The sequence below is a fragment of the Salmo trutta genome, chromosome 5, assembly GCF_901001165.1.
Source record: "Salmo trutta chromosome 5, fSalTru1.1, whole genome shotgun sequence".
Taxonomy (NCBI): Eukaryota; Metazoa; Chordata; class Actinopteri; order Salmoniformes; family Salmonidae; genus Salmo; species Salmo trutta.
In genome coordinates, this window is record NC_042961.1 from 55,887,386 (window position 1) to 55,902,803 (window position 15,418).

Below are 15,418 nucleotides of genomic sequence, written 5' to 3' on the forward strand. Positions count from 1 at the left end.
TCTGAAGTCAATCAACTGTAACAGTTTAACTTCATCATTATTTATTGTCTTGTCACGGCTAAGGTGCAATCAGAAACATGTCAAACAAGTGTGTGTGTGTGTGTGTGTGTGTGTGTGTGTGTGTGTGTGTGTGTAGACGATGATGTGGGACTACCAAGCTTTGATTCAACTCGGAGGAATATCACGTCCTCTATCGAAACGTGAAATCAACCCGGTAAGCCATGGTTAGTCATTTTATGACTTACTTTCACTACTCAATATTTCACATGCTTTTGTTTTTAATACTAACAAATCGTTGTCCTCAGTAAGGACTGAACTAGGGTTTAAGATGTCATGTTGGAGATGGGTTTCCCCCAACCTTTATATGTGTCACTCTCCTTCACACACAGTATATAGACCTGCTATACAGAGAAATGGTGGGTTTTCTCTGTGTTCTTCTATCGCCAGGAGACACCATCATAGGTTTGTCACCAAGATGGTTGAAACACACTATTGGGCTTACCCGATCAGTACTGTATTGGCTGAGATGCAGGGAGGAACTGGGGCCAGTAATCTGCCCGTGCATTTCTAATACACAACCCATTTTATTCCTATTCCTAATGTTCATTTTGCGAGAAAAATAAATAAAAAATTAGACAGAGCAAAAGATGGATGTTAACTTTTCACATAGCATGTTCCATCACAGCTGACCTGACAATATAAGATTTCTGCGAGGCGTAGAATCATCACTTAGTCCATGTACATGTTGTCCAGCGTTTCAGCTACACGTCTCACTCGGTCTCCCAGAGTCTCAGACTAGAAAGGGAACCACACATTCTCTCTCTCTCTCTCTCTCTCTCTCGAACCTTCACCTATAACAGTGGAACTGGGATTGTTCTTGTGCCGTGCAATGGGATAGCAGTGAGTGACGGTTAGGGTTGCAAAATTCCTGAAACTTTCCAGTTAGAGGATTCAATCCCTGCTCACTGTAACTTCCTGATTCTGGAAAACCTGGGACATTTTGGGAGAGTTTGAATTGAATAGTGGAAAAAGCAATAAACAAAGCTGTTTTCATCTGTTGTCCTCATATTACAGTTTTAAAATCCATTGGAAGACATCATCGAATTAACCTTTTACTGCAGTGGTCTACATTAGGGTCATACAGAGTGATTCTTGGTAGTCTTAAAAAATCCACTTTGAAACACCTCACACACATGGTTATGGGCTTCAAAAAAAGAAGACACCTGTACCATGTCAGATGTAGAGTTGAAATTTATAACATTTTGAGTTTGCATCTCAATATTACACTTTATATACATCACAGAGACGGAAACATAACAAAACTGTTTGACATAGAAACAACAGATTTTCAGCATAAAAAAAAAAAATATCTTTATTAATGTTAAAATTCTGAAAAATATTAATAACATTCTACCCATGAGGCCAACGAGGGCGCTTTTGGTCATTGACTGCAGGAAAGGTCTACAACCCATTTTAATGTGGTGTTTTCTGAAAATACAATGTTTGGCCTTGATTCAAATCCTTTCAATTAATCCTTTTTATCTTCCTTCATTGTTCAGCTATTGCTTCTATGGCCAGGGAGTCCATCAACAGGAAGAGCTTTGTCACGCTGAGCCCCAAGGAGGGCTATTGGACAATATACACTGCTCAAAAAAATAAAGGGAACACTAAAATAACACATCCTAGATCTGAATGAATGAAATAATCTTATTAAATACTTTTTTCTTTACATAGTTGAATGTGCTGACAACAAAATCACACAAAAATAATCAATGGAAATCCAATTTATCAACCCATGGAGGCCTGGATTTGGAGTCACACTCAAAATTAAAGTGGAAAACCACACTACAGGCTGATCCAACTTTGATGTAATGTCCTTAAAACAAGTCAAAATGAGGCTCAGTAGTGTGTGTGGCCTCCACGTGCCTGTATGACCTCCCTACAACGCCTGGGCATGCTCCTGATGAGGTGGGGGATGGTCTCCTGAGGGATCTCCTCCCAGACCTGGACTAAAGCATCCGCCAACTCCTGGACAGTCTGTGGTGCAACGTGGCATTGGTGGATGGAGCGAGACATGATGTCCCAGATGTGCTCAATTGGATTCAGGTCTGGGGAACGGGCGGGCCAGTCCATAGCATCAATGCCTTCCTCTTGCAGGAACTGCTGACACACTCCAGCCACATGAGGTCTAGCATTGTCTTGCATTAGGAGGAACCCAGGGCCAACCGCACCAGCATATGGTCTCACAAGGGGTCTGAGGATCTCATCTCGGTACCTAATGGCAGTCAGGCTACCTCTGGTGAGCACATGGAGGGCTGTGCGGCCCCTCAAAGAAATTCCACCAGACACCATGACTGACCCACCGCCAAACCGGTAATGCTGGAGGATGTTGCAGGCAGCAGAACGTTCTCCACGGCGTCTCCAGACTCTGTCACGTCTGTCACATGTGCTCAGTGTGAACCTGCTTTCATCTGTGAAGAGCACAGGGCGCCAGTGGCGAATTTGCCAATCTTGGTGTTCTCTGGCAAATACCAAACGTCCTGCACGGTGTTGGGCTGTAAACACAACCCCCACCTGTGGACGTCGGGCCCTCATACCACCCTCATGGAGTCTGTTTCTGACCGTTTGATCAGACACATGCACATTTGTGGCCTGCTGGAGGTAATTTTGCAGGGCTCTGGCAGTGCTCCTCCTGCTCCTCCTTGCACAAAGGCGGAGGTAGCGGTCCTGCTGCTGGGTTGTTGCCCTCCTACGGCCTCCTCCACGTCTCCTGATGTACTGGCCTGTCTCCTGGTAGCGCCTCCATGCTCTGGACACTACGCTGACAGACACAGCAAACCTTCTTGCCACAGCTCGCATTGATGTGCCATCCTGGATGAGCTGCACTACCTGAGCCACTTGTGTGGGTTGTAGACTCCGTCTCATGCTACCACTATAATGAAAGCACCGCCAGCATTCAAAAGTCACCAAAACATCAGCCAGGAAGCATAGGAACTGAGAAGTGGTCTGTGGTCACCACCTGCAGAACCACTCCTTTATTGGGGGTGTCTAGCTAATTGCCTATAATTTCCACCTGTTGTCTATTCCATTTGCACAACAGCATGTGACATTTAATGTCAATGAGTGTTGCTTCCTATGTGGACAGTTTGATTTCACAGAAGTGTGATTGACTTGGAGTTACATTGTGTTGTTTAGTGTTCCCTTTATTTTTTTGAGCAGTATATTTGAGGAGAGGAAGTGAGTACAGATAGTCTGGGGACTGTGTAAGGTGGGGATGTTTGTGGATTACGATGAGATGTTTTATGTAACGGGCAGGTCACCTATTTATTCGTTCATGTGAAACCAGTTCACTGAGAAAGTGTTACCTTGTTCAACCCCGATTTGATTGACAGTGGAAACAACAAATCGCCGCTCATTATACACTGCGTGCACAATTATTAGGCAAGTGAGTATTCTGATCTTATCATTATTTCTATTCACATTTTCGAACTCCAAACCATACAAACTTGAATACTTATTGGATTTAATCATTTTTCAAGTGATATGTATTTGTGTAATGACGGAGGGTGTGGCGAAAGTGAATAACACCTTATATCAAGGTGTGCACAATTATTAGGCAGCCTCATTACCTCAGGTAAAATGGGCCAAAAAGGAGATTTGACTGACACTGAAAAGCCAAACATGTAAAATGCCTTTCAGACGGACGCGACACTCTTTAAATAGCTAAACTATTGAGGTGTGGCCACCGGACAATCAAACGTTTTGTTGCGAATAGTCAACTGGGGCGCAAAAAACGCATGGGGAAGAAAAGGTGCAAATTAACTGCAAAAGACTTAAAGAAGAATTAAACGTCAAACTACCAGCAACCCATTATCCTCCAGTGCCACTGTATTCCAAAACTGCAACCTACCTGGAGTGTTCAAAAGTACAAGGTGTCAAGTGCTCAGAGACAAGGCCAAGGTCAAGAAGACTGAAACAAGACCACCACTGAATAAGATTCACAAGTTGAAGTGTCAAGATTGGGCAAAGAAATACCTGAAGACAGATTTTTCAAAGGTTTTATGGACAGATTAAATGAAAGTGACTCCTGATGGACCAAATGGATGGGCCCGTGGCTGGATCAGTAATGGACACAGGGCACCACTTTGAGTCAGGTGCCAGCAAGGTGAAGGAGGGGTACTGGTATGGGCTGCTATCATTGAGGATGAGGTAGTTGGACCTTTTCGGGTTGAAGATGGACTGAAACTCAACTCCCAAACCTACTGCCAGTTTCTGGAAGATTCTTTCATCAAACAGTGGTACAGGAAGAAGTCCTCAGCATTCTAGAAGGCCATGATCTTTATGCAGGACAATGCTCCATCACATGCATCCAAGTACTCCACTGCTTGGCTAGCCAGCAAGGGCCTCAAAGATGCCTGAATAACGACCTGGCCCCCTTCCGCACCTGACTTAAATCCTATTGAGATCTTGTGGGCCCTTCTCAAACGTGAGATTTACAGTGAGGGAAGACAATACACCTCTTTGAACAGCATTTGGAAGGCTGTGGTTGCTGCTTCAGCGAAAATTGATCGTGAACAGACCAAGAAACTGACAGACTCCATGGATGGAAGGCTCATGGCAGTTCTTGAAAATAAGGGTGGCTATATTGGTCACTGAATATTTTTGAAAGGCCAAAAATGTTATATAATTGTCATTGTGTGTTACTTATCTGTTACACTTACTCTAAAAATGGAGAATCAACAAGTGAATTGAGAGAAATTATTTTTGTAATTGAGTTGCCTAATAATTGTGCACACTTATATATATTTCCCTGAGAAAGACAAAACTCACTTTTCCTTTGTTAATCAGGTTTGAGGTTCAATAACATTTTGGATTGACTGAGAGCATTGTGTTTGTTCAACAATAAAATTAATCCCTAGAAATACAATTTGCCTAACAATTGTGAACGCAGGGTATGTCCTGTTGGTGTTGTCAGTGGAGGCAGGACTTTGGATGATGACATCAATATGAAACGTACTTTGCCATGGACAATCCATTTCCTTTTGAAAGTGCCATAAAGAGGACAATAGAAAATAAAATAGGATTTACTTAAATGTAGAAAAGCAGAGCCTCTTTATTGATACACAGTTAATCATAGTTACCTGATCTGGGTTATAGAAATTAATTCTCTGTAAGAATCACATGTTCTTTTGTTGAATTAAATTAAATGATGGATGCTCTTTTCTATGTAGCTATGTTGTGTTTTTATTTTTGCCTCAGAAACCATTCTGTCAATCGATGTTTTGGAGCAGAACAGAGAGGGTAGTGCGACTATACAAACCAATCATACCATTATCTCATGTCCTGTATCCCTCAGTGACGTGTGGTGAGGTCTGAGGCTGGCTAGGGTTAGTACAGGAACAGGTAGGACATTGAGACCCGGTCCAAATGGCACCCTATTCCCTATATACTGTAGGGCCCTGGTCAAAAGGAGTGCACTAAGTAGAATAGGGTGCCATTTGGGACAGAAACTGAGACAAGCTGGAGGCTGTACACCAAGGAGAAGGAGAGAGAGCAACGGACCGTGAAAGAGCAAGAGACCGTGAAAGAGTGAGGTAGAGAGAGAGAGAGACAGAAAGAGCGAGATAAAAAGCAACATAACGTGAAAGAGAAAGAGAGAGCCGAGACCCACCCTAACAAACCCTGGCCACACCTTATACCCCCAGATCAGACCTATGCCCCCATGCTCCCCGCCCCTGCAGCAAAGATCTCAACATGACAGACGCACACATTCCAGGCCGTGAGCAGAACAACAGACCCAACCCTCACTAATACACCGGTCCAAGCCCCATCCTGAGACCTAAGAGGTATGTATCAGATACTCAACATGCTCTGCTCACATCTACTGTAATAGTCCAGGCCTAAATCACAAGAAAACAAAACGCTATAGTTGGCTCAGGGAATAGGACCAGCAACTTTTCAGTTACTGGCCCAACACTGTAACGATAAACGCCGTGTGTCGAGTAGCAGGTGCAGGTAAAACATTTAAAGAAAACAACAAACATGAAACAAGACAACGTAACAGAAGCGAGGTAACATGAACACAGGTGCAATACCAACTGAGGAATGAACAAAAGGAAGGGACCAATAAAGGGGAGGTAATGAGGTCCAGGTGTGAATCATACCGATGAGTGCCAGGTGTGCGTAATGATGAGTGCCAGGTGTGCGTAATGATGATTCCCAGGACCGGTGGTCAGTATTGCGGCAACGTCACACGCCCGAGGGGAGGAGCAGGAGTAGACGTGACAAACACTCATAACCACAGTGTATATTACAGTATGTTAAATGTTCTCGTTTTTTTGTGTCAATAGATAAAAAATATATATACCCATGAAAGATAGTCAAACACACATTTTATTGTAAATAACAGTTTTTATTTTAAAAATGGTCTGATAAAATATTTCCATGATTGCATATACTTTAAAAAGGTAATCAGGGAGGACAGTTCACCATCCAGTGGCTTCATCATTATGCACACCTTCACACACACACAGTATATACACACAGTATAAACCCACAAATTCCCATTTCTGCCACCTTGGCTGCGTTTAGACAGGCAGCACAATTCTGGGGTTTTTTCAACTAATTGGTCTTTTGACCAATCAGATAAGCTCTGGAAAAAGATCAGATACAAAGAGATCAGAAATCGTCTGCCTGTCTAAACGTAGCCCTTGTGACTTCATCTATGGCCCACTGCACACACTGGTTGAATCAACGTTCCCACGTCATTTCAATGAAATGACGTTGAACCAACGTGGAATAGATGTTGAATTGACGTCTGTGCAAAGTGGGGGGTAAGTGTGCGAACACAAACATTTACACACATCCACCAAGAAACAGACAAACATAAGTCTTCCTTCATAAAGCGACTTCAGCAGATAAAAAAAGTTTAAACATTTGCACAAATATATTTGTTAAATAAAGGAGACGACATGGAGGTATATGAATATGAAGGATATGTTTTTTCAGATAGAAAGTAAATGGTGATGTTGGACTGTTGCTGGAGATGATGAATATGAGGATGAATGTTTTTATATGTTTTTTAAGCCATTGTCTATCAACACAATCTGTTAGTACTTGGCCTTGTATCACTGGGTCCATTATGTTGGTTAATGTCTTACTACCGCCAACTAGAATGGGTTTCATTATGTGGAAAAACATGACTGGATTTATAGGCATATAACTTCAGATCTGACATGGTCCTTCGTTCTGGTACCAATGTGACTCCAAAATGGCACCCTATTCCCTACATAGTGAAAGTAAAGTGGTATTTAGGGAATAGGGTGCCATTTGGGGACCCAGCCTGGCCAAGGTGAGTAAAGGTAAGGAGACAGGATTCCTGAGTGCATGGTGCTTCACCTTCAGACCTGCATTACAGCATCATCATACCTAGTACACCTAGCAGGCTCAGAAGAGCTATGGAGGAAAGATAGAGAGAGAGAAGTAGTAGAGAGAGAGAGATAAGTAGTAGAGAGAGAGATAAGTAGTAGAGAGAGAGAGAGAGAAGTAGAGAGAGAAGTAGAGAGAGAGATAAGTAGTAGAGTGTGAGAGAGAAGTAGTAGAGAGAGAGAGAGAAGTAGTAGAGAGAGATAAGTAGTAGAGAGAGAGAGAGATGGGATTATATGAGATTAGGTACTGCGGTAACACTTTATAAAAGCTTCCATGAATTACAACGTTATAAATGGTCATACATGTTTATAAATACTTTGTAAATTATTTATTTATAAATGTTAACGATTTATAAATGATAAAAGTGCTCATGCCTTGAAGTGCTTTTAATGCTTAGAAATGAATAATGAAATAGTTTGTTATAGTTTAATGTTTAATCATTGCATCAGTTAATATTATGAAGTGTTTGTGGTGCCTCTTATGGTTTATTACCTTGAGACAGGCCGTTGGCATGGCTGGAGGAGGGAGCAGCGTTCAAAGAGTTTGACACGGTAGTGTTGGGGTTGGCCAGGTCCACAGCTTTATCACTGAACAGGACAGTGTTCGGAGAACCTAGGGTACCTGTTACTAAGGGAGGAGAAAATGACAAGACGGAGAGAGAAAGAGAGATAGTTAGAGACAAACCAGAAAGAAGAGATGCAGTGTCCACAAGGTGTTTGGAGGTGTAGGGTGAAGTTGAAGCTGATCCTAGATCTGTACCCAGGGGAAACTTCACCAGGAGCGTGTTTGGATGAGTGACTCACCGTTACTAAAAGTCCCGTTGGCGATGAAGAGGTAGAAGCTGGTGTCGGTGCTCCGGGTGACAGTAGCTTTGGGGACAGTAGCAGAGAAGGTGCACTGGATGATCTGACCGTTGACTGAGCCCTTCACAGAGTCCACAGGCAGCTACCCAACACAACGGTATTAACCACAATGAACATTAGTCAGATGTCAGTAGGCTACACTGTAGTATTAGTCAGGTACACTGTTATTCTCCCAGGCACTGTCTCAAATGGCACCCAAGTGTATATGCAGGGAATAAGAGTCAGAATTGGGAACAAATTCAACTTCAATGACCGATCAAAAAAGTATGTAATTCAAAATCATGAATCCTCTGATTTTGGCTATCAGTATCTTGTTTAATTCATAAAACTCATTGATTACATATCAGTTCACTTCTGGAATTTGCCTGAAATCAAACTGTCAAACTAAAATCTGTTCCAGGAAGTCCAAAATGAAACACTGTGTTCTGATTGGTCCAACTCACCGTGTTGTTGATGGTCAGAACTCCTTTGTCGAGGAGAGCGGTGAAGAACTTCACGTTGCTGTTGTTGTTTGCACACACATAGGTGGTGTCGTTCCCTCCCTGTAGAGGAGAGAGGATGAAATCAAATAAATCAAAATAAATCATCATTTTAACAGTATTAATTTTGGCTATTTTTTCCCAATTCATTAATAAAATGTAAATCCTGAATTTCCTCAAGTTAAAATGACTTCTCCCACCAACCCCAACTCCCTTGTCCTGGGTATGGTAACATGTATACTAATTCTAAAGGCAGGTTTCCATACCTGTGTGGAGTCTGTGGACAAGCCTACAGCGATGTAGCCGCTGGACACTCCTCGTAGCTGGAAGAAGAAAGTCTGTCCCGAGGACTGCTGGGCAGAGACGAAGAAACAGGAACCAGCCACGGCCGGATCACAGTTTTCCGGCTTAGCAGCACAGAGCTGAGTCTTTCCACATTCCTTATTTGTGATATTTACCTGTTGAAGAGTTCATTATTAGTTACTGTTGTGTTTGCCATTCCTTTTACATTAAAGGGGCAATCTGCAATTGGTACTGTACAATTTTAAACTTTAAAGGGGAAATCTGCAATTGCTATATACATTTTTCACTTTTAAATTATTAATATATACCCATTGATTCTTGAAGAACATAACTTACCTCACAAGCTTAGTTTAACTACCTCATCAGAACACAACATAATAACTTTTTTAAATTATGATTTCTACATTGTTTTCTGCATTGTTATAAAGCACTTTGACTTTTAAAAAGCCCAATAGAAAACCTATGTGAGATAGTGTAGTACATGAGTTTACTTTAAACTCCAAAACAGGCACCTTGCTTAATCTACTTTCTGTGTCTCTATCTCTATCTCTAGCTTGTTAATGAACCTAGTTATGTGTGTTTTATGAAATACTAGAAATAAGTTTTCCACACTGTCATGGATTATATTAATGGTTAAACTGCAGGGCAATGTAACAAACACTCTTTTGCTTAATCTACTTTCTGTTTCCATGGCAGTGTGTGCGATTTATTGTTGAGATCCTATAAATGCACTTAAAATAATATTTGATTTTGAAGAGAAAGAGAGAGAGATGGAGATCTTGTGGTTCCTTTTTGTAGTCAGAGACTCTGGGAGACCGAGTGAAACGTGTAGCCTAGGTAACTCACTGTGAGAGCTGTGACGGTGGTGTTGACAACAGGTGCCGTCGGTCCGTTGGATGCCGTTGTTACGTTGGATGCCGTTGTTACGTTGGATGCCGTTGTTACGTTGGATGCCGTTGTTACGTTGGCAATAGTAGCATTGGAGTTCGGAGCCATTGTGGAGTTCTGTGCCTCGGTTCCCATCGCCATGTACGCAATTGCCATGACGACTGCGAACATCAGTCTTCTGATATTGTCCATTCCTGATAGAGTAACAGAGATCCACGTAGTAAGCAGTGGTGGAAAAAGTACCCAAATGTCATACTTGAGTCAAAGTAAAAATACCTTAATAGACAATTACTCAAGGAAAAGTGAAAGTCACCCAGTAAAAATACTACTTGAGTAAAAGTCTAAAAGTATTTGGCTTTAAATATAGTTAAGTATACTTAAGTATCAAAAGTCAATGTAATTGCTAAAAATGACTTAAGTATCAAAAGTAAAAGTACAAATATAAATCATTTCACATTCCTTATATTATGCAATCCAGACGGAATGATTCTTGTTTTTTACATTTACAGATAGCCAGGGACACACTGCAACACTTAGACATAATTTACAAACGAAGCATTCGTGTTTAGTGAGTCTCCCAGATCAGAAGCAGTAGGGATGACTAGGAATGTTCTCCTGATAAGTGTGTGAATTTGACTATTTTCCTGTCCTGCTGAGCTTTTTAAAGTGTAATAGGGACTTTTTTAGATATCGTAATTAAATTAAATCATGTGACAAAAGAAATGAAAAACATCTCTATTCCAAGGAGAAAAGGTTAATCATGTCTGATCTGATAGTGGAGGCTCAGCTGCAAAATACAAAAAAACGACCCTATCCCAGGCTTGAAAATGCCCTCCACCAGTGAAACGTAAATAAATGAAGAAATAGTTTTTGTTTTAAAATATCCACATCATTACATAAAATAGATGTAAATGTTACCTGTACTTTTGTGACTTGGAAGATTTCTTGAAGTAAAAAAGTTCTGTGGTTCTCCTTGAACAAGTTGTTCTAGAAGCTAATGTAAATACCAGGTGCGCTGCGCTGTGGTTCTCCTTGAACAAGTTGTTCTAGAAGCTGCGCTGTGGTTCTCCTTGAACAAGTTGTTCTAGAAGCTAATGTAAATACCAGGTGCGCTGCGCTGTGGTTCTCCTTGAACAAGTTGTTCTAGAAGCTGCGCTGTGGTTCTCCTTGAACAAGTTGTTATAGAAGCTGCGCTGTGGTTCTCCTTGAACAAGTTGTTCTAGAAGCTGCGCTGTGGTCCTCCTTGAACAAGTTGTTCTAGAAACTAATGCTGCGCTGAGAAGTAGATGTTCTCAACAGGTGTCCTTGCGGCGATGTCACCACCTGAGCTCACTCTCCCGCTATTTAAAACAGCACTCGCGATGGGAGGAGGGACAAAATATTGAGAAACCTGCCTCTCTCCTCCGTCTTTTTGGGGGTGGTTTCACAATGGCATGCTGGTTGGCATTCCATAGGCTTCCCGGAGGAGTGGTGAACCGGTGACAACACTCAATGGAAACAATTATGTTGCTAAACCTAACCCTCCTCCGACAATAGCTATGTCAAGTCACCCTTTTTTAAAGACCCATCTTCCTGGACCCAATTTATTCTATTCACTTCCTTGTGTATAAAATATGCTTGGAAACTATAGACAAGACTATTTGCAAAGAAAGGGAAATAAGAATAATATCATTAAATTAGTTACCAATTGATACAATTTAGGTCTAAATATAATCCACGTCCAACGTCCAAATGACATTTAATCCTTTTTTAAACCTATTCTATGATTCATTCCAGGCCAATAACACGTGTCATTCACACCTGTCCAACTCAAATAACACTTTATTCTTGCTTTGTTTTTTGGATTGAGCTGAGTTGAGCCTCACACAGTGGATGAGAGCAGGCAGTCTTTTGAATTCAATCTTGATTGCGTCAAGTTACCCAAAGGGTTAGATACCAGTTTTGGTGAATCAAGACATTACAAACTAGCTTTAGTTTCAAAGGATGAAATTGAAAACATTACATTTGTCTGGAGGTGACAGAAGGTTAAGATATGGATGTCCTATTTTCATTAACAAGCCAGATAAATAAAGTGCAATATTTTGAACCTAGTTATGTGTGTATTATGAAATACTATATATTTAAAAAATGTTTTTTACTGTCCCACCCTAGTGTTGTCAGGGAATCATTAGGAACATGCCTGTCTGATGTCACTTTCTGACTACACTATCAGAGACATCTTTCCACACACCCAGTATCATACTGTAACAGGTTCAGCTGGCAAGATTGTATCATGGTGACTTTTAATCTGCTATTATGACGTACACACATCCACATACTGAACAGTAACCTAGTCGTGTGCACAAACACACAAACACACAAACACACATGCACACGCACACACAGACACTCCTTGGTTTTGATCCACATGTATGACAGTGCTGATGGTTGCAGATGCCACACTAGGCCTCTTGAACCGATAAGGAAGCATTTCATTAGTGCTTTTTTGTTGTGGGCTTTTAAAATGTGTTGCATGACACATGCAGACTTGCGTTGCCGTGTCAAGTTGCATCTTACTGTGGCACTTTGTGTATTTTGAAAGTTCTATAACTTGAAAACTTGACTGCTGACATGCTAATAATTTTGTGGACTGTATCAACAGTGGACTAATGAAACAAATACCAAAATATAGTTTTTGAGTGGAATATTCCTTTATGGAGAGGAATTGGGGCTAAGGTCCTGTGATAGACTGGCATCCTATAAAGGCGGGTGTATTGTACATCAAGCTGCCTCACGCCACAGAAACAGGAGATAAGCTCCTGTCCTATGGAACCCAACACTGGCTTACAGTCATCACTAGCAAATACAAACAGATCACTAGCCAAAACAAGACAAATAATGAAGGAATACTTTATAAATTAACATTTTGACCAAAGCATTTTTTATATGTTAGCTGGTTATTTAGCAACGTCAAAAATCTCCTGCTTAGCATTTTTGGAGAATGTAGCCACTGTCCAATGGCATTAGAAATAGGGAGATACACATACAGGCGAAAAATAAAAATAAGGTAATTATTTTGAGTTATTACGGTAAAAAGTATCACTCAATAGTAGGATATCTCAGTCACTCTTGTTTCAGTGAAATGTCTTCCTGTCACGACTTCTGCAGAAGTTGGTGCCTCTCCTTGTTCGGGCGGCGTTCGGTGGTCATCGTCACCAGCTTTCTAGCTACCTGTAACGGCCGTCGACAGAAAGAGACCAAGGTGCAGCGGAGGATGTGTTCATCATTAGGAATTTTAATAAATGAAAGAACACTACAAACGAAACATGAAAAGAAACGACAGCCAAACAGTCCTTTCAGGATTAACTCTACACGGAAAACAATCACCCACAAACCCCAAAGGAAAAACAGGCTGCCTATGTATGACTCCCAATCAGCAACAACGAACTACAGCTGTTCCTGATTGAGAGCCACACACGGCCAACCAAAGAAACAAACCAACATAGAAAAATAAACATAGAACGCCCACCCATGTAACACCCTGGCCTAACCAAAATAGAGAACTAAAAACCCCTCTCTATGGCCAGGGCGTTACAGTACCACCGATCCACGTTTCTTTTTCCATTTGTTATGTCTTGATTGTTCACACCTGGTTCCCATCTCGTTATGATTATTTTCCCTATTTAACCCTCTGGTTCTCATTATGTTTTGTGCGTGATTGTTTGCTTGTGATTGTGTTCGTTGTTTTGTGTCAGGATTATTTATCCCTGCGTAGATTTTGACTTACGAGTTTCTTCGAGAGTAAAGTACGTTATTTTACTCAGTTCTGTGTCCTGCGCTTGACTCTATCCTCACCTCCACATAACTGACACTTCCTGTCACGTCCTGACCAGTATAAGGGGTTATTTGTTATTTTAGTTTGGTCAGGACGTGGCAGGGGGTGTTTGTTTCATGTGGTTTGGGCTAGGTATTTAGGTAGAGGGTTATTTGTTTTATATGGTTCGGGGTGTGTGTGTACTTAGAGGGGTATTGTATTTATGTGTTCCGGGGTTTTTGGTTTATGTTCTTGTTTTTGTATTCTAGGTTGTCTATGTTGTGTATTTCTTTGTTGGCCTGGTGTGGCTCTCAATCAGGAACAGCTGTACATCGTTGTTTCTGATTGAGAGTCATACTTAAGGAGCTTATTTTTCACCTGTCCCTTTGTGGGTAGTTGACTTTGCACTGCTGTTAGTTTAGCCTACAAAACTGTCATTCTGTCGCTTCTTTGTTTTCTTGTTTTTTCGTGTTCACGTTTAAATAAAATATGATGAGCACGCAACCCGCTGCGCCTTGGTCTAATCTCTACGACTACCGTGACACTTCCTCTCTCCAAGGACTGCTTGCGTGTGTCTCTTCAGTCTCTTCATCACTATACTTTATGGATGGAGTCTGTTAATCTATCACGTCAGTTTATTGCCTTAGCAACATGTAAATCATAGCTTCTCGACTTGTAGTTTGTTTAGTCAATGTCAATATATGATTTTCCATAAAGGCATGGAACACAACAGATTAATTTCATTGTTCAAAGTACAAGATAATAATGCTGTTGTCCATGTAACTCTCTGACACCATATTCTAATCTTTAAGTAATTATATTGAATCTTATTTTTATTGGTAACAGTATATATGGTAAGTCCTGCTACAAATTGTTTATAAACTAACTATCAAGAAATTGTTCAACTGACTATTCACTAACCTTAACCTTAACCCTGGCCCTAACCTTACCATAACTTGTCCCTGTCCCCCCAACCATAACTCTAACATTAACCTTGACCTTAAACCTCCAAACCTGGCCCTAACCTTAACAAGTTGTTGCATATCAACAGCATTGCAGTTGTAAGTTTATTGATATTTAATATTACACCATAACTAGTTTAAGGTGAAATATTTGTACATACTAAGTATTATTACATATTTATATAACAAAGTTATTAATTCAAATTGAAGTAATTTTCAGTAAATGTGCACATTTTCAGGCAAAATGTGTGTTTGAGTCCTTAAAACACAGCAATGTTTAATGTTTAAGCCTATTCTACACCCTCCAACATAATCAGTCAATGGGAAGCAGGTTGAAGTTGCCTGAAACTGCTGATCTTGGGTCAGTTCTGCCTCTACTCCACTAATGGTTGAGGTTAGGAATGTAAAACCAACCAGACTTGATTCAGAGTCAGACTGGAATTCTTCCTGCGTAAGGCATGTCGAATGTAAACAAATAGCTACATAGCTGAAGATATGTGGAAATAACATAGCTTTTAATGCTTCATAGTTCATGACTTATGATCCATGTATAATAATGTACTGTAGACCCCCCATATTACATAAAAGTCTTAAACAACTAAATGAAAACTATATTAGACAAATAACCATCTACTGTAACAGTTTCACATTAAAGTTTTTGAAATCAATCTACTGTAACATTTTAACATTTATTGTCTTGTC

General features: G+C 40.8%; 1 protein-coding gene across 2 annotated transcripts; it reads right to left on the bottom strand.

Annotated features, from left to right (window-relative positions):
* Positions 1 to 6,375: 6,375 nt before the first annotated feature.
* On the bottom strand, positions 6,376 to 11,295 carry LOC115194607 (putative ferric-chelate reductase 1). Of its 2 annotated transcripts, none has more exons than XM_029754452.1 (7): positions 10,880 to 11,295; positions 9,920 to 10,155; positions 9,037 to 9,228; positions 8,735 to 8,833; positions 8,232 to 8,373; positions 7,921 to 8,049; positions 6,376 to 7,455 (listed from the first exon to the last, which is right to left on the bottom strand). In XM_029754452.1, the coding sequence occupies exons 2-7, from the start codon at positions 10,151 to 10,153 to the stop codon at positions 7,412 to 7,414; spliced, it is 840 nt and encodes a 279-aa protein (XP_029610312.1). In that variant the 5' UTR covers positions 10,154 to 10,155; positions 10,880 to 11,295; the 3' UTR covers positions 6,376 to 7,411. The 2 variants fall into 2 exon arrangements, with proteins under 2 accessions (XP_029610312.1, XP_029610311.1); XM_029754451.1 differs by having other exon boundaries at positions 7,921 to 8,055; positions 10,880 to 11,294.
* Positions 11,296 to 15,418: the final 4,123 nt, after the last annotated feature.

Excerpts from the sequence above, each read along its gene's own strand:
- LOC115194607 (XM_029754451.1), bottom strand. The coding sequence starts at position 10,153 with ATGGACAATATCAGAAGACTGATGTTCGCAGTCGTCATGGCAATTGCG. Across the intron at positions 9,229-9,919 it reads CCACCGTCACAGCTCTCACA|GTAAATATCACAAATAAGGA; the intron begins GTGAGTTACCTA and ends ACTCTTCAACAG. Across the intron at positions 8,056-8,231 it reads CAACGGGACTTTTAGTAACG|TAACAGGTACCCTAGGTTCT; the intron begins GTGAGTCACTCA and ends CTCCTCCCTTAG.